General features: G+C 45.1%; 1 protein-coding gene across 5 annotated transcripts in view; it reads right to left on the bottom strand.

Moving 5' to 3' along the window:
* Positions 1-212: 212 nt before the first annotated feature.
* Positions 213-18,979, bottom strand: part of FMNL1 (formin like 1) — a 154,897-nt gene continuing 136,130 nt past the window's right edge. For 4 of the 5 annotated variants that reach the window (XM_033917947.1, XM_033917952.1, XM_033917950.1 and 1 more), the window contains 5 exons: positions 13,305-13,468; positions 12,976-13,077; positions 11,796-11,888; positions 10,819-10,942; positions 213-2,039 (listed from right to left, as the gene is read on the bottom strand). In XM_033917947.1, coding sequence (XP_033773838.1) covers positions 1,936-2,039; positions 10,819-10,942; positions 11,796-11,888; positions 12,976-13,077; positions 13,305-13,468 — 587 coding nt within the window. In that variant the 3' untranslated portion in view covers positions 213-1,935. Of the gene's footprint in view, positions 2,040-2,378; positions 2,485-10,818; positions 10,943-11,795; positions 11,889-12,975; positions 13,078-13,304; positions 13,469-18,979 lie in introns of all 5 variants that reach the window. The other variant, XM_033917948.1, reaches the window with a different exon arrangement.

Here is an 18,979-nt window from a genome sequence, read left to right as displayed (position 1 = left end):
TGGGGAAATCCTGAAAACCCGACTGGATTGCGGCTCTCGAGGAGGGACTTTGACACCCTTGCCTTACAAGCTGATCATGTGTAAGCTTCTGGTTTAGCAAGTTGTCATTTTTGCCTTTGTTCCTTCTATGGCTCTGTGCCTGAGGATTTCAAGCCAACCTCCCCTGCCCAGGAGAGAAATGCACACACACAAAAACAGCCTGTCATATTGCATCTGGTATTTTGATTACTTTTATTCTTTCATAAGCATTTTCCTCAACTTTGTATATAGCATATAAAAATAAAAATAGCGTATATAGACTCTGTTGATCTTTTTTGCTTTCTTAGGATTTCTATTTTGGTGCCAAAAGGCATTTCCTTTGACACCTTATGAGATGTACAGTCTCTATAGGTTTTTTACATATGTACTGTAGGTTAGAAGGATTCAGCTTTAAAATTACAGCAAGCACTGATTGTAACAGCTATGGCTTAAAAACATGACTCCCAGTCCAGAGCAGTCACTGACGTGGCCACAGCGACTGACCCTCCATTGGCACCGAGGAAGAAAGAGAGTGGAAATGGTTTGCCCTAGAAAAGGTGGGAAGATGACATTTTAAGTTTCATCTTTTGAGAGTTTCCAGTCCCAGCTGTGGTCTTGGAAACTCCCTCCAAGAGCTAGTACTATGTGTCCTGCCCCTGTTCCTGGACATCCCTGTGTGTGGAATGGAGGCATCTATGGATGTTTCCATGTTTCTGTAGAGATGAGCCTCTGTGTGTACAAGAATCTTGAGTTTTGGATTATTTGAATGGGTTGTACAGGAGCAGTGTGTGGAAGAAAAAAAGATTGACTTCATCTACCTCTTTGGGCTGCAATCCCCTCCAGAGTTTTAAGATAGCTACAATACATAATTTACCACTGTTAGACAATCAGATTTATGAATAATTGTGCTGGGGTCTCCTGAAAATCTCCACAGGTATAGCAGTCCTCACAGAACTTGACATAGCTGGTGCCAATAAAGGTCCCTAAATTTGCCAAGACAGACGCCAGCTTTGTTAACAGCTACAGACAATCCTGGCCCTCCTCCTAGCTCTGCTTATCCAGATGTAACTGGATAGTATTTCTCCTTCTCTTCCACTGGCCCTTATGGGATTATACACTAGAATATTATGGAAGCTTTCCACTCTAGAGGTGGCAGTAACCGTGGGTGGAGGTTTACATTATAAGCATACTGGGAGCCAGTTTGAAAGAAAGGCACTCACTAGCAAGCGAAGAGTTGTTAAGACTGGTCTGTTCTCCAAGCCTTGTGTGTTTGTAGCTGCATTCACAGTCACTTTCTCTACAGGGTAATGCTTAGCGGTGGAGGACAAGGGAGCTAATTGCATCTTCATTCTAATGGCAGTATTGCCCTACTCCTTCCAGTGCTTTCTGGTTCTTTGATTACCTTTCCTCCTGATCATACAGTTCTTTGTCCTGTAACCGGAAGAAAGATTATTAATAGAATAGTAACATTTAAAAATTTCTGCAGGGATATCGTCTTCCCTGGAGACAGACATGGCATAGCTGTGGATTTCTTAAGCATGGCATGAAAGCTCCAGGAGGAATGACAGTGGATGCCAGGGGGGATGGACAGAAATGGTTGAAGTAGTGACAATGTTTTAAGGGTTTGACGTGATACAGACTGGTTGGTGATCAGCGATACAGGAAGTCTGACTCCTGCTGAAAGGCTGTCTGGTTCTGTAAATGCAGAGAGCGCCTGGACAATTTTTTTTTTTTTTTTTTTGCTGCTCATTAATCCTCTTCAGGGTGCTGAATTCCCCTGCTAGGGTGCTGCCAGCCATAATGAGGGCAGTATGTGTTTCTACTGGTCTCTGTCTTGCATCGTCCTCTGACGCTGACACTCAAGTAATCAAGTCCCCAGACTTGGCTGCAACGGGAGAAAAAGGCTCAGGTGTCTGATTAGAGGGAAGTGTCAGAGGCCACATGGAGGGTCTGGCCGTTGGCCCGGCTTCGGACACTGCGTCTCATCATGTCTGTGCGTCTGTAGGGCTGGTTCCGCAGATCTGGCCAACAAGAAAACCAAGTAATTAAAGCCACACAGAGATTCGACTTGCAGTTGATTTAAAACAGAAGCTTTAAGATTATGTTCCAAGCTCCTACTAAGTCTGCTCTAATCTGGTCCTGGTTCTGACATAACTTTATTTCATATATAGTAAATTATTCTCTTCAAAATAAAACACAGCCACTTCTTATAGTAGAACTTTTTTAAACCCTCCTTTTGTAACTCCTCACGGTACCTGGATCTCACATAGCTTCTGCCTACACAAAGTGCTCTAGCAAAAGTACAAAGGTATAAGGAATATTTAGCAAGCAGTTACTACTCCCACCCCCACCTTCATTACCTAAAAGGCCAGTACTATGGCGGGCTGTCCTCGCTGAAGCTGGCATCATACAGGAGGCGAGAGGAACGCTTCCCCGTGCGGGCAGTGAAGGGAATGCTCTTTAAGACTGGGCAGGCAGATCCGAGAGCAGGCCGCAGTAGGAAAGAAAGAAGAAGGAAAGCAGTGACAGGAGCAGAGTGAAGAGTTAGTGGAACAGGTAAGAAAAAAGAGGCACTGTTCACCAGGGATCCGTTCCTGTCCCTCTGCTCAGAATACACCTGCTAGGGGGTGATGCTGAGAGCAGACCTCCTCCCCCATAACAATGGAGTTGTCCGGACACCCTCTCTACTACTGGGTGCCTATCCGTTGCCCTCTGTCCCTCCACTTTAATGATATGATTTTTATCATACAAAGATAAAGAGATTATGTCCTTACTTTGATAATATCTTTTCCAGTAGATAGGTGAGACATTCTAGACAAGTGGTTTGTATCCCAATGGCTGCATGCCATATGCAGAAGGAATCCACTCTGGATTTTTTCTGTGACTCTCCTGTAGCACCACCTGCAGTTAGTACCCAAGCACCGAGAGCTCTCATATTCAACGTGAAGTTGAGACTAGAGAATGACACAGGGAAAAAATTTGTCCCCGTCCCGTCACTGTGAGCTCGGTCCCTGCCCCCGCCCTCACATATATTCTCCACCAAAGGGTACAGCGTCTGTTCCTCTCCATCCCCCTTTGCCCGGTCCAGCAGCCCCCGCCCGCCTGCCACAGTCCAGCAGCTCCCTCCCTCCCTTCCTTCCCCTTACCTTTGCTGGCTTATTTAATTTTCATCTTATCAATCTGCCGGAGCCTTGAAGTTGCATGCGGCTGTTGGAAAGTTCTCCTCTGACACAACCAGAAACAGGAAGTTGCATCAGAGGAGGACTTTCTGACAGCCACACGTGACTTCAAGGCTCCGGCGGATTGTTAAGATGAAAATTAAAGTAAGCCAGCGAAAGGGGAAGGGAAGGAGGGAAGGAGATGCCCAGTCTGCGATTGGAAGGAAGGCGGGAGGGGGCTGCTGGACAGCGTAATGTTAAAAAAAAGATCCTAGGTTAACTGCAGAGACAAGGCCATTCACCGCTCCAAGGGGCCTTCTCCCTGTCCCCACGGTGAGCATTTTTTTTAATGTCCCCGTTTCAGCGGGTTACCCGCGGCTAACTGTGGGTAACACTCACCGTGTCACTGTTCGACTCAACATGTAAACTCAAACTGAAATAGAGACCACCATTCTGGGATTCAAGGGCAAGTTGGATGCACACCTTCTTGCAAATCACATTAAGGGATACGGGTGAACAAGGTGTCCATTAGGGAACACCTAGCTTGGCCTCCACGTATGCAGGTCACCGGACAAGATGGACCTAGGGTCTGATCCGGTGAAGGCATTTCTTATGTTCGTATGTTCATCAAAGGAGCTCAGGAAAAACCCCTGCATGCATCAGAAACATATATACAGAATTCTTTCCAGTCCAAAGGGCTACTAGCAACCAAGAATCAACTTGGAGAAGCATAAACAGAATAGTAAGCAGGCACAAGAAAGACAGGGTGGGAGTCTAGAATGTCTCACCCATCTACTGGAAAAGATATTATCAAGGTAAGGACATAATCTCTTTTTCCAGTGCAATAGGTGAGATATTCTAGACAAGAGGGACGTACAAAAGCAGTCCCCAAAAGCTAGGGCAGGCTCACTGTGCTGACCCTCAAGACAGAGGAACCAAAGGCAGAGTCCTGTTTTGCTGCCACATCCACTCTGTAGAGTTTGGCAAACTTGTGCAGTGTGGACCAAATAGCTGCCTTACAAATCTCCACAGGGGAGATCGCCTTAGCCTCAGCCCACGATGAGGCCATGCTCCAGGTAGAATGTGCCTTAACAGAAACAGAAGACTGTTTACCGCATAGAATGTAGGCTGACAAAACGGCCTTATGGATCCGTCTGGAAATAGTGGCTTTGGAAGCAGGAGCACTCCGCTTAGAAGAATGAGTCAGCACAAAAGGATGGTCAGAGAGGCGAAATTTATTTGTGACCTCTAGATAACGCAGAAAAACTCTGTGGACATCCAATTTCCACAAAATGTGGTTCTGCTCTTAGAAGCAGTAGGCTGAAAAACAGGCAAACACACTTCCTGATTAACAGGGAATGCTGACACCACCTTTGACAGAAATGAAAGAACTGTGCAGAGAGAGATCCCTGTCTCAGAGATCCTCGGGAAAGGTTTTCTACAAGAGCCTGGAGTTCTGAGACACATCTCGTTGAGGTAATGGCAACCAGAAAAACTGCCTTTAGTGTGAAGTCCAAGAGAGAAGCATCCTTCAAAGGCTCAAATGGAGCTTTGGTGAGGCCAGACAAAACCAAGTTAAGGTCCCATGGTGGTTTGGTGGTTTGATCAGAGGTCTAATGTGAAGAACACCTTTAGAAATCTGGCCACGTCAGGGTGAGACGCAAGTGAAAGACTATGGTCCCAGGCTCTGAAGCAAGAGAGCCTAGTGACTTGGACCCTGAAGTGAAGCCACGGTGAGGCCCTTGTTGAATCCCACTTGTAGAAAGGCTAGCACTACAGAAACAGGAGAGGAATATAGTTCCACAGTTTCCTGGTTGCACCAATATTGGAAAGTCTTCCACACATTAGCATAGGCAGACACAGTAGTCAACTTCTTAGATTTCAGAAGAGTAGACATGACAACATCAGACTATCCTTTGCACTCTAACCCTTCTCACTCAATAGTCATGCTGTAAGAGCAAAGCGATCGGGATCCTCCATATAGACTAGAACCTGAGAGAGAAGGTCTGGAAGAGCCTGCAACCAAGGGCTGTGACCTATGTGAACACGCTTCAAATCTGTGTACCACGGTCTGCAAGGCCAGTCTGCCGCCACAAGAATGGCCCTTCCCTTATAAGTCACAATCCAGCAGAGGACCCAACTGATCATGGACCAGGAAAAACCTACAGGACTCCCTGTGGCAATGGCTGTACTAGAGCATCTAAACTCTCGCTTCCAGGCTCTGATCTTTGACTGAAGAATTGGTTGGCTTTCGAGTTCTTCGCCGTGGTCATGAGGTCAGAGTGAGACCAACCCCAGTGCTGCACAATGGTCTGAAAAGCTGCTGAGGACAGCTCTCACTTTCCCAGATCTAAGGTCTGTCTGCTGAGGGTCTGCTGAAAAACTGTCGACTTTGACCACATGTTGACAGCAATTGCACCAGAGCCAAGCAAAGGGCCTGCAGTTCTTTTGAGAGAGTGTCCAGCGCTCCTGAATGGGAAGATGGGTGCAATGGGCTCCTCAGCCATGGAGACTGGCATCTATCATCACAACTACACAAGATGCAATCCGTAGCAGAATGCCCCTGAACAGGGACTGCAGAAGGAGCCACCAATTCATCTGGGACAGCAATGCATGCTGCAGAGAATGCATATGCGCCCTTGCCCATGGAACCACATCTATGGAAGCCGACATGAACCCCAGGACCTGGAGATAGTCTCATGCGGATGGAGCTGGATTGTCCAGAAGACAAATCTGAGAGCACAGCTTCTGTCTGGTGCCTCTGGAAGATAAATATGGCCAGCTGCCATGTTGAACAAAACCCCTAGATATTCCAGGGACTGCGTTGAGGTCATGTTGCTTTTCCTGTAAATCAACCCAGGTCTTCTAGAACCTAGACCACCTAATCTAACGTGCACTGATCCTCAGCCAACGAGGGGGCTCCGATCAGCCAATCATACAAATAAGGTTGCACCTGCAGTCCCATCTTCTTCAAGTGAGCTTATACGACCACCATCACCTTGGTGAAGGTACATGGTGCCTTCATTCCAGGACAAAAGGCAGAGCTGAAAACTTGTAAAGATTCTCCAGAACATGAAACCGGAGGAACTTCCTTGTGTGCTAGATAAAGAGGAATATGTAAGTAAGCCTCTGAGAGATTCAGCCAGACAAGGAACTCTCCCAGGGCCACCGCTGCTATGACAGACCGCACCGTCTCAATGCGAAAGTGTGGGACCCTGAGCGTTGCATTAACATGCGTAAAATCCAGAATTGGTCTCCAATCGTCTGAGCCTTTCTTTGGCATGATAAAGTATACAGAGTATCTGCCCGAGCCTGAGTCTTTGGGTGACACTGGTTCTATGGCCTGAATATCCAACAATCTTTGCATAGCGGCATGCACTTTGATCTCCTTGTCTGGGCACCCACAAACCAATCTGTCAGAGACCGGGCAAATTCCAGCTTGTAGCTGGATTGAATAATGTCCAGAACCTACTGGTCGGATGTGACGTAGGAACACTGTGAACCTGCCCCCTATATGCAGAGGGGCCTCCCTCAGCCTGGCATCATTGTGTCTTTTTGGCAAAGGGAGCCACATGGGAGGTGGAGGGCTGACTACGCCTGGAGCCAGAGAACCTCTGTTTTAAACCCTGGGAAAATCTCTGAGATGAGGAATTGGAATAAGGGTAGAAATGCCTAGAGCCACAAAAACTAGAGCATCCCGAACCTCTGGAAGATTGGGGGTCTGCTGTCCGGCAGGGTCTTAGGGCAACGGTCCACCCTAGAATTCATGAGGTTATCCAGGCCTTTGCCAAAAACAACTGCCCCTTAAAACGGAGCCTTGCAAGAGTAGCATTAGAGGTAGAATCATCAGCCTGATCCTACTACTCCAATATGAACTCCTTTCGTATGAGGAAAGATTAAAATGGTTAGGGCTATTCAGCTTGGAAAAGAGATGGCTGGGAGAAGATATGATTGAAGTCTACAAAATCCTGAGTGGAGTGGAATGGGTACAAGTGGATCGATTTTTCACTCTGTCAAAAATTACAAAGACTAGGGGACACTTGATAAAGTTACAGGGAAATGCTTTTAAAACCAATAGGAGGAAAATTTTTTTCACTCAGAGAATAGTTAAGCTCTGGAACGCGATGCCTGAGGATGTGGTAAGAGCGGATAGCATAGCTGGTTTTAAGAAAGGTTTGGACAAGTTCCTGGAGGAAAAGTCCATAGTCTGTTACTGAGAAAGACACGGGAGAAGCCACTACTTGCCCTGTATTGGTAGCATGGAATATTGCTACTCCTGGGGTTTTGGCCAGGTACTAGTGATCTGGATTGGCCACCGTGAGAACGGGCTACTGGGCTACTGGGCTTATAGTGCTGGAAGGCGTACACAGCGCTGTACAGTCCTTGCTCAGAAGAGCTTACAATCTAATTTAGACAGGACATTTCAGGGTTGGGGAGATAATGGTAGAGGAAATGATACAGTGGGTCTACGTATCTGACAGCAGTGCAGAAATTGAATACACTGACACCTCACCCAATACTCGCATAATATCATATAAGGCGTTAGCCACATAATCTCCTCCAGCCAAAAAAAGCTGAGTAGGAGGCTCCAGGGTGTGCAACATGTGACAAAAAACACCGCTAAAGCAGCCTTTATGCCCAAAGTTGCCACCTCAAAGAGCCTCCTGAGGACCACATCCACCTGACAGTCTTGCATGTCCTTGAGCACTACACCACCCTCACTAGGAAAGGAGGTGCACTTAAGCATCTGCACCAAAGAATCTACCTTAGGCTGACCAAGAAGCTGCTGGAACTCCTGCGCCATAGGATACATATGAGACATAGTTTTTGCAATCTTAAGAGTAACCACTGGAGAATCCCATTGCTCTGAGGTCAGAAAGCACATATCAGGATGTCAGGCGAGACACCGCTGAGCCCCCAAAGGATGCTTATAAGCCTGCACTCAAACCCCTGCTTAACATAGGGTGAGGGAAAGCGGGGCTGGCCTCGAGCTCCAAAGAAACTAATGCAAGCTGGCCAACACCACCACGTATCGGCCTGTCAGCTGCAGACCGAAGTCTGCTTCTTCTCTATGCAGGTAGAGCTGAAGAAACACTCTGAGTACAAACAAATCCTGAAAATGAGACAAAAACACCGAATAAAATAAGAAAAAAGGGAGAACAGAACAGAAACACTCCTTTAGGCATGCGTGCAGAAGGAAAAGTACAGAAGAGTCACAGAAAAAAAATCCAGAATGGATTCCTTCTGCATATGGCATGCAGCCATTGGGATACAACCCATTTGTCTAGAACAGTGTTCTTCAACCTTTTTATACCTATGGACTAGCGGAAATAAATAATTATTTTGTGGGCCTGCACTGGTCTGTGGATTAGCGGTTGAAGAACACTGGGCTAAGCCGTGGGCCAGACCCCACCCAAGTCCTCCCAATCTCCACCCCAGACCCCGCCCCCATAATAGTACTAATTGTAACACTATTTTTTCCATTCATTTTTCATATATACACACAATGTAATCTTATTAACAACACATAAAATTAAACTACACAAAGCACACTGTATGCTTCGCAACATTCATTCCTACCAGAACACATATAATCCCTATGCAAATATGGAACCAAAAACTAAAAGTACTAATATATACAAATAAACCCTAAGATGCAAGACTCTGCATGCAGTACAATCCCAGAGAAAAAGAAACAAATGCATTTCTTCCTGAACAGTGCAAAATACAGACAGTAGATGTAAATTCTCAAAATTGACACAATTGAATCACTAAATTAAAAAATAAAATCATTCCCCCTACCTTTCCGCCTGGCTGTTTTATGCCGCCCCCGGTGTTATCTTCGGACCAGCTACCCTCTTCCTCACTGCCGCAGTGCTCCAGCTACACTTTTTGCAAGTGCAGTGCAGTCTCTTTCTGGAGCTTCAGCTCTTCCAAGTGCTTCAGGAGCCTTTCCCTGTGCTCCTCCACTCCCCTGATGTAGCTAGCTGCAAAGTTTTGTACCTCCAGTGCTACGGTCTTCACACGCTCCTCAACTGCTTTACTGACATTCTCAATTTCGTGCAATACCCCCTCCAGTGCTCCCACATGGGGCTGAGTACATTTTAGGAGCTCCCTCATATAGTCCCCATGTGTGTGGATGACGTTGCTGGTGAAATCGTAGGCATGCTCACAGGCAGCAGCTCCTCACGCTTCCCGCGCCTCATCTAGAAGCCTTCCCTCTGACGTTGGGATGTCAGAGAAAAGGCGTCAAGTTCAGGCGCAGAACAACCATAGGAGCCACTGCCCACAGCTTTGTGTACTGCAGCAGTGAGGCTGGCTTCCGGCCCGAAGATAACACCGCATCGATCGCACCATGGACCAGCAGTTGAAGAACATTGTCTCGGGCCCAATGCACGTGCCAGCCCTGTGGATCGGCAGGAAATTTCTACAGACTGGCACCGGTCCATGGACCGGTGGTTGAAGAACACTGGTCTAGAATGTCTCACCTATTGCACTGGAAAGAGAGTTCTGCTTACCATATCTGCTGTAGAGCAGTATTTCTTAAGCTGTTCATGGAGTACTCCCTAATCCAGACATGGGCAACTCCGGTCCTCGAGGGCCGGAATTCAATCGGATTTTCAGGATTGCATTGAAAGCAGTGCATTAAAATAGATCTCATGCATATTCATTGGGGAAATCCTGAAAACCCGATTGGATTCCGGCCCTTGAGGACCAGAGTTGCCATGCCTGCCCTAGTCAGTCTGGTTTTAGAGTATCCGCAACAAATATGCATGAGATTTGCATGCAACAGAGGCATGTATCCCATTCATTGTGGAGATCCTGAAAACCAGACTGGCTACAGGGTCAGTGGCATAGTAAGGAGAGTGGTCCGCCCCAGGCGCCGTCTTGAGAGGGATGTGGCACCCATCCTCCTCTCTGCTCCCCTCTGCTCCTTCCCCACCCCCACTACCGTGTGTGCGCCGCTTCCCTTCACCGTACCTCTGTAATGTTCCTAACGGTGAGCAGCAACCCCTTACCTGCTGTTGTATCTGCATTGGCTCTTCTTATGTCATCACTTCCTGGACCTGCGCCTAGGAAGTGACATCAGAGGGAAAGCCCACCCAAGCTCGACAGCAGATTGGAGGTTGCTGCTCACGCCAGGAACATTACAAATATACGGGGGAAGGGAAGTGGCACACTCATGACAATGAGGGGGGGAAGGAGCATGTAGGGAAGGGAATGCAGAGAAGAGGACATGGGAGGGGTGCCTCTCACCCCCATACACCACTGTATAGGGTACTCCTGGAAGGGCTTGAGAAGCGCTGCTGTAGAGGGCCAGTGCCAGTACCATATTGGAGTGAACTGGATCCAGTCCAGCTTTTGATAATTTTCACACTGGTGAGATAAAAATATCAGCAGGTCATATCTGCAGAAAGGGCTTGTGTCTGTGTTCTGATCTTTGGATAATACTTACTGTGTCAGTTCTGTAAGAAGGAATCAGTCTGTACAAGTATCATTCTGAGTAAGAGTGATAGGTGCAGACCAGGTATCAGTACTGTATGAACATTATGCCTGCCTTTCTTCACTGACCCTTCATGGTTGCATGCATCTCTCTCCTGTCCCTGGGTATGTGTGGCAGAAAGTGGCATCTCCCCTTTACCTGTGATTATGTCCTCAATTGCACCGTCCTTCTCCTCATAGATCAAAGGCTCCTTCACCAGCTGCTTTTTCTTCAGCTCTGCAATCAGATCCATCTGCTGGCGCTTGGCTTTATGCGTAGGCGACTATATGGGCATAAAGAGCAGAGTACAGTCTCAGTACCAGCACCTAAAATGCCACCTCACCTGCCTCACTCTCTGCAGGATCAGTCAAGATGTTATGTCAGGGAGATTTTGGATAGGCAGAACTTTCTGACATGGAGGGTACCAGGATATTAGAGGCTTTTAGGAGCAGGTTAGTCAAAGTATCTATTTGGGATAGATTTGGACTTCTTGGGTTTCCTCATATTATGATTACTCAAGGCTCAGGGGTTCCACTCCTGTCTGCAATGCAGCACACACAGTGGCATAGCGAGGGAAATTTGTACCCCCCACCGATTCGCTCTGCCCCGCCCCTGGCATGGCATCACCTAGCCATGTGCCCCATCACCTCACCTTTTCATATCTTTGCCAGCAGCAAGCAGCATCTCCTACCTGCTGCTTGCGCTGGCTGAGTCTTTCTTTTAACATCACTTCCTGATTCAAAGAAAACAGGAAGTGATGTCAGAGGGACAAGACCAGTACGAGCAGCAGGTACAAGATGCTGCTTGTTGCCTGCAAAAATTTGAAAAGGTATGGGGAGATGGGGAGGTGCATTGAAGAGACTCATCCTATTGCTGGGGAGGGGGAAGAGGAGAGATGCTGGCATTTCCTTCAAGACAGAACTTGTGGAATTTTGCCCCCCACATTACTACGCCACTGAGAACAGACACTATTAATGTTAGCATAGGACTTCAGATAATCAGGGACATGCTCTGTGAATCTTGACTCCCTTTTAGGTCTGCATGACAGGTAGTAGGCAAAGGAGACTGAATCATGGGAAGGCTCTCAACCAATTCTCATGGGTAGGAAGATAAGAGATTGGTTTATGCCAGTTTACCTGGGGGGCCTGTGTCTCCTGCTTTGAGGAGCCCTCGGTCTCCCTTGTAGCTGCTTCCTGTTTCCGCCACAACTCAATATCTTGCTCCGCTTGCTTCGCAATGCAAGGAAAGAGATAAAAAATGAATATTAGGCAATGGTCTCTCCTCAGCTGCCCCATTCCAATAAAAGGATATTGTAACATGCAGCCAGTGGGGGGAAGAGGTATCAGTGATTAACAATACATTAGCTTTAAACCCTCCCTCAACAAAATCTATTGAATGTGACCAATGAAAGTACAAACACATGAGTCCTATTTGTGGAAGCCTTTGGGAGCTGTAGGGTGGAGAGAAGCTCTCCTCCTCCACATGGGCAGGGTCCTAAGTTAGTGGTTTTCAGTGCTGATTAGAGAATGACACGGTGACAAAATTCATCACCGTTCCCGTCCCCGTGGATAACCGCAGGAAACCATCTTCATGTCATCCTTTAAGGAAAGAGGGAAGAATCAGAGTATAATTGGGCACAACCACTGACCCGTAAGCTTTGCTTTGAAGAATGCTGGTGTAGAAGGACTGAGGTTGAAATAAACACTAGAAAATGACATGAGATTATTTCCCGCGGTTATCCGCGGGGACGGGGACGGTGATGAATTTTGTCACCGTGTCATTCTCTAGTGCTGATCCTCTGGAAATGCTCTGTTAGCTCTGAGTTGCGATTGCCAAACTATGCAAATGAATGTGGTTCTTAGATGGAACCTATGCAAATCTCTGCATCAAGCCACTTCAACTTGGAAGGCACTGTCCTTGGAAATTAGATTGTTAGATAATTATGTTTTTTCTGTAAGAAGCTGAAAACTTCTCTTTTTAAGAAACACTTATCAGGCTTAATTTTTGTCTTTGTAAGCCATATAAGATCATTCTGGTAGCTTGCAGATTATAAGCTTCATTTGTATTGTATTGTACTGTATTCATTATTGATCACTGTATATCCATACAGTGATCACGAGAGCCAGGTTTTGGAAGCAATGATCTAGGATTTCAGAAGACTGTCTTGTTTCCTTGCTGTCTCCCAGCCTCAGCTGCCATTCACTTGCTAAAGTGTGTGTTCTGCAAACCATCCAGGAGTGATGGTTCTGCTACCTACCTGCCTGCCATGCACCAGGTGACCGGCGTCATTTTCAGGCTAGGCACATGCGTTCTTACCTTGTACGCTTTCGTAAAGCGCAGGAACACGGGGAAGAACACTGAGGGGGTAGTGGTCTTGGGATTCTCTCCAAAATATTCCACAGTGGACTCGTATGCTTCCTACAGGAAAAAGATGAGGGGGGATCAGAAGGGCACATCCACGTATGCAATAGCATGTGAACAGAAGTAGAGAATGACACGGGGAAAAATTTGTCCCTGTGTCATTCTCTAGAACTATTCAAGTCGTTCAAGTTGACTTGGGGAGAGGTGGTTATTTAGAGAGGTGGGAAGTTAGTTTCCTCACCTGAACAGTCTCCATATGCTGGGGAAGAGGTGCAATTCCTCACCTGAGCTGTCTTGCTATCCGCCTGTAGCTTGTCCAGCATATCACTGTTGCTCCTCAGGAATTCCTTGAGCACCATGCTGTCATCCTGTTTCATGAACTCCTTACGGGTGAGCTCCATGCCACGCTGGAGGGCTCGCACATCGGAGAGAACACTGTCCAGTGAGACTGGGGAGTGATGAAAAGAAAGCCATCAGCAATTAGAGTCCCTTTAATGATTCTCTTTGCCTTTCTAGTGAGGACCTGGGCTCCCTCCAATTATTCTGCAAGCAACTGAAAACTTGACTTTTCACTAAAAAGTAATTCTATCCCCCCCTTACTCTTCTCTTCTATATATAAGTTCATGTAAACCTTTTTTTTTCCTTCTCTTCCTATATTTTAAGTTCTTGTAAACTATGCCGAGCTCCACAACATCCGTGGAGATGATGCGGTATATAAACTTAAGGTTTAGTTTAGTTTAGGATATGAGAATTGAATTGCACTTCTACTTCCTGGCCAGTAGGGGGATCTCCATGATCAGGAAACATCCTTCACACAGTCAGTAAGTTACTGATCTTATATATTTTCAGAGTTAAAGGGCAGTTTCTTTTAGGTAGCCCTCAGGCTAGGCTGTTGAGGATCTCAGAGCTGTCAAACTACAGAGCTGCCTTGTATGCCTGGAATAAACTACTTGAGTTCACCTGCCAAGCTCCTTCCTTTTGACCAACCAACGTCCTCCATGACAGACACACTACACAGGACACTTGAAACAGTAGCAACATGGATGAAAAATCACAAACTGAAACTGAACCCAGACAAGACAAAATTCATTCTCCTTGAATATAATAAAACCCCAACCCCAACCCCAACAAATCTAGTAATAAACTCAATCACATACCCCATACAATCCACTCTAAAACTTCTAGGAATGATGATAGACAGATGCTGTACCATGCAACCACAAATCAACAGAACAATACAAAAATAATTCATGGTCATGAGAAACTTAAGGCAAGTTTGAAAATTCTTCGACAAAACACAATTCCAGCTCTAGTTCTAGGTCTTCTAGACTACTGCAACATACTCCATCTCCCCTGCCCCGCAACCATGATAAAACAACTACAAACAGTTCAAAACACAGCGCTAAGACCTATCTATTCACTAAGGAAACACGACCACATCACGGCAGCATACCTCGACTCATACTGGCTCCCAATACAAGCAAGAGTACTATTCAACTTCTAATGCCTACTATTTAAAACCATAAACGGAGACAGCCCAGCCTACCTAAACAACCGCCTAATCCAAACTACCTCAACCAGACATAGGAGAACCCACAAACCGTTCATGCATCCCCCAATCAGAGACGTCAAATGATAAAAACTGTACAATGGCTTTCTAGCCACACAAGCAGCAAAACTAGACCACCGACTCTCCAATTTACTGATAACGACCCTAGACTACAAATCGTTCAGAAAACAAATAAAAACCCTGCTATTCAAGAAATCCTTGAAAACAAACTAACACCGCAAGACTCGTCCCAATTCTCTGAAGCAACCCGCTCTACTCTTCAATTCCTCTGGAAATGGCCAGATAACTCCTTTTGTAATCCGCCTTGAACCACAAGGTAATGGCGGAATAGAAATCACTAATGTAATGTAAAAGCACACTGAAATCCCACCTTTTTGATAAAGCCTTCATTCCATAACCTTGCTGCCCACTGCTCACCATCCTAGCCAGTAGATTAACCATCCCCCCACCCTGGCATCCTGTTTGTCTGTCTTGTCTGTTTAGATTGTAAGCTCTTTTGAGCAGAGACTTTCTCCTTCATGACTGTACAGTGCTGCGTACATGTGGTAGCGCTCTAGAAATAGTGTTAGTAGTAGTTTCAAGAGGGAGAGTTTGTTGGGGTTTTTTTGCCAGTTCTGGTTTGAAACATGCATCCCAAAGCAGTGTGGTATTTGTAGTCCTTGATCCTACCCATTGAAATCAGTGCTGTAGGCCCCATAATGCATTTGGATGAGGTTGACAGAAATCCAGGACTAGTCTAAAATCTCTTTCCGGGTAACCCGAAAGCTCTGAAATCTCCAGACCCGTCCTGGTCTGCATTCACATCATCAAAGTCTTTTTGTCCAAGTACTCAAAGTGTTGTCAGGAGGAGAGTGTGGCATAGTGGTTAGAGCTACAGCCTCAGCGCCCCAAGAATGTGGGTTCAAACCCCATACTGCTCTTTGTGACTTAATCCTCCACTGCCCCAAGTACATTAGATAGACTGTGAGCCTGCTAGGAAAAGGCTTGATTGAAAAACTCTTAATATATTTTGTCCAAGCAGTATATCAAATCCCAATCCCTTGTTTGTGCTTCCTGTTTCCCTGCCCATCCTCTCTGCTTACCTTCTTGGTTCTCCTACTTCCTTCATTACCATCTGGATCATCACAAGTCTGTGCTCTTAATTTCCCTTGATCTTTCCTCTGCATTCGATACTGTGGATCATGACCTCCTGCTTGGATGCCTCAAAGCTATTAGTATCACTGATCACGTTCTTGCATGGTTTCGCTCCTATTTTGAAAACCGATCTGCTACTGTTTCATTTAATAACACGATTTCAAGAAAAATCTCTTCAAAATTATGGAATTCCTCAAGGGTCCATCCTCTCGCCACTCCAGTTTAACATTTTCCTTGCTCCTTTAATGACTCTTTGCCAATCTATTGGATTTAATGCGTTTTCTTATGCAGACAACATTCAACATTTACACCCAGTAGACACCAAGAACCCCCTAGAAGCCCTTTCAATCACCAAGAAACTTGAGCAAATCCATCAATGGCTTGCTATCAATAGACTTGCTCTTAATATTACCAAATCAAATGTAATGTTTTTTTCATGAAAAGAAGGACTAAAATTCGACCACCCCATCACTCTTACAGGTGTTACTCTTCAGGCACTTACTACTATCAAAGTTTTAGGGGTCATATTTGATCAGAGACTATCTTATCACGATCATATCAGATTACGGCAAATTTGATCAATTTCCAAATGGTTAGAACACAAATCTCTAAACATATTAATACATTCATTGATCATTTCTAAAATTGATTATTGTAAAGCCCTAAACTAAACTAAGCCTTAAGTTTATATACCGCATCATGTCCACGGAAGTGGAGCTCGACACGGTTTACAAAGCTTAAAAATATAGGAAGAGAGAGGAGAAAGAATTACAAAGCATATAAAAAGAGGGGATGTAAACAGGAGAAGAGATGTTATATGTTAGAGAAAAGCCAGGTTTTCAGTTGTTTTCGGAATAGTTGGAGGGAGCTCAGGTTCCGCAGCAGGATAGTGAGGTCGTTCCAAAGGCCCGTGATTTTGGAGAGGAGGGATCTTCCCAGTTTACCTGCGTGGAGGATGCCGTGTAGAGAGGGGAAGGATAGTTTATGTCTGTGGGCTAATCTGGTGGTAGCAGGCGTCAGGGCGAGGAAGGATAGAGGGATTAGGGCCGGAAGGATGCCGTGAATGATCTTGAAAGCCAGGCAGGAGCATTTGAAATGAATTCTGGAAAGTACTGGGAGCCAGTGAAGACTGGTAAGTAGTGGGGAGACGTGGTCAAATTTACGTTTAGCAAAAATCAGCTTGGCTGCAGTATTCTGGATAAGCTGGAGTCTGTGAAGACTTTTTTTTGTTAGGCATAAATAGATGGCATTACAGTAATCAAGTTTGGACAGGATGATGGATTGTACAAGGACAGTGAAATGTTTTTGGTGAAAGTAGGATCTAACTTTCCTCAGCATGTGGAGGCTGAAAAAACATGATTTTGCCAAGGAATTCAGGTGATCGTTGAGGGAAAGGGAGGAATCGATAGTGATGCCGAGGACCTTGCTTGAGAACCTATTTAAGGGTATTGCACAAAAAGAGATCAGGCGTTTACAGCTAATTCAAAATGCTTCCATTAAAATCATCACTTAAAATTATTAACACACTGCGGCATTTCATCTTTTCCGTTACAGCTCCTCAAACATGGAATTCCCTCCCTATTTACTTAAGGGAAGAAAATAATTTGGATAAATTTAAGAGCAGACTAAAAAGCTTTCTTTTTAAAGATGCATTTAATAATTAGAAAGCCTGACTAGGAGTTTCATTCCAATCCCATAACTTCTCTGAGGTTCATTGTTCTTTCCTTTCCTATAGTTTTTTTTTTTACCATAATTATCTTCTCTTCTATCAATCAATTTATATTTCTTTTTCCATCCTTTCCTCGTGTTTTATTATGTTTGTAAAGTTAGTCTTCAATATGTTTTGTAAGGTTTAGTTCTCTGTTTGTTTTGTTGCCCCCTTAATTTTGTAATTTTACTGATATGTTCATCGCTTAGAATTTTGAATAAGTGATCAATCAAATTTATAATAAACTTGAAACTTGATCATGAAAGCAAAGAAATTTGATTATGTTTCACCACTTCTTAAAAAATCTCATTGGCTTCCAGTGTTGCATAGAATAATCTACAAAATATGTTTATCACTTAGGCTCAGCTCTATAAGTCCCCAGCTTTCATCGATAGGATTCTAATTCCTTATGCTTCCACTAGAATACTTCGGTCTAATGACCAACATCTGCTAACTATTCCTACACTTAAAACTATTAATACACGGAGACAATATATTTTTTCGGTTGTGGCTTCCCAATTGTGGAATTCCTTGCCAATTTATTTGAGGGAAGAAAGAAATTTTGATAGATTTAAGAGCCAGTTGGAATGCTTTCTTTTTAAAGATGCTTTTGACTGCTAGACATCGTAAAACCCTGTTGAAGACTCAACTACTTTTATGAAAAAAAAATAATAAACCACCCCAAAATACCCCCCCTTTTGTAGTTTTCTTGATTGTCTCATTTGCTTTTAATTATTGTATTTCCACCCCTACACTCCGTTTTGGTCCTGTTTGTCCTGTAAGTCATGTATTTGGTATATGAATTTATGTTATAAACTGTTTTTAGAATTGTGCATCGCCTTGAATATATTAGGTGATCAATCAAATTTTAAATAAACTTGAAACGTCTCCCTTCTCCACTTCTCAGACTTTGGGATGGATATTGCATACATCACATACTACGTACAGGATGGATAAAGCCATAGGCAGCAGAAGGCTTTTTATGTTTGGGTGGTCTGACATCTCTCCCTCCCTCCTTCCATCACCCTTCTCCAGAATCTGATATCTCTCCCGTCCTTGAGTCATCTCTTCTCCCTCCCAGTGTAACGTTTCTTCCCCCTGCAGCGCAACATCCCCCTCGCTTCCTCCTTTCTGGCCTCCCTCCCAATCCAACATTTCCACTCTCTCATCCCCTGGCTTCTAATCTGTACAGCATCTTTTGTCCCTCCCCATCAGCCCCATGCCCAACATTTCTCCTTCCATCAACCCTCTCCAACACCATGCTGCATCTCTTCCTCCCTTCCCTCCACCACCATGTTTAACATTCATTCCTCTTGCATCCCTTTCTGTCTGTCCTATCCTTCCCTCTCCACCACAACATCCAGTATTTCTCCCTCCCTCCTCTCCACAACTATCATGTTCTCCCTTTCCCCATGTATACTATCTCTCTTTCCCTCTCACTCCATACACCTATTCCTTTTCTCTTCCCTCCCCCACCAGCAGCATCACTCTTTCCCTTGCTTCCTAACCTCCCAGCCCATGCAGCATCTGGCCTTCCCTGCCATCAC

Source organism: Geotrypetes seraphini, chromosome 13 (genome assembly GCF_902459505.1).
Source record: "Geotrypetes seraphini chromosome 13, aGeoSer1.1, whole genome shotgun sequence".
NCBI lineage: Eukaryota > Metazoa > Chordata > Amphibia > Gymnophiona > Dermophiidae > Geotrypetes > Geotrypetes seraphini.
The sequence above is the reverse complement of the archived record's forward strand: the minus strand, read 5'-3'. Positions and strand labels throughout refer to the sequence as shown.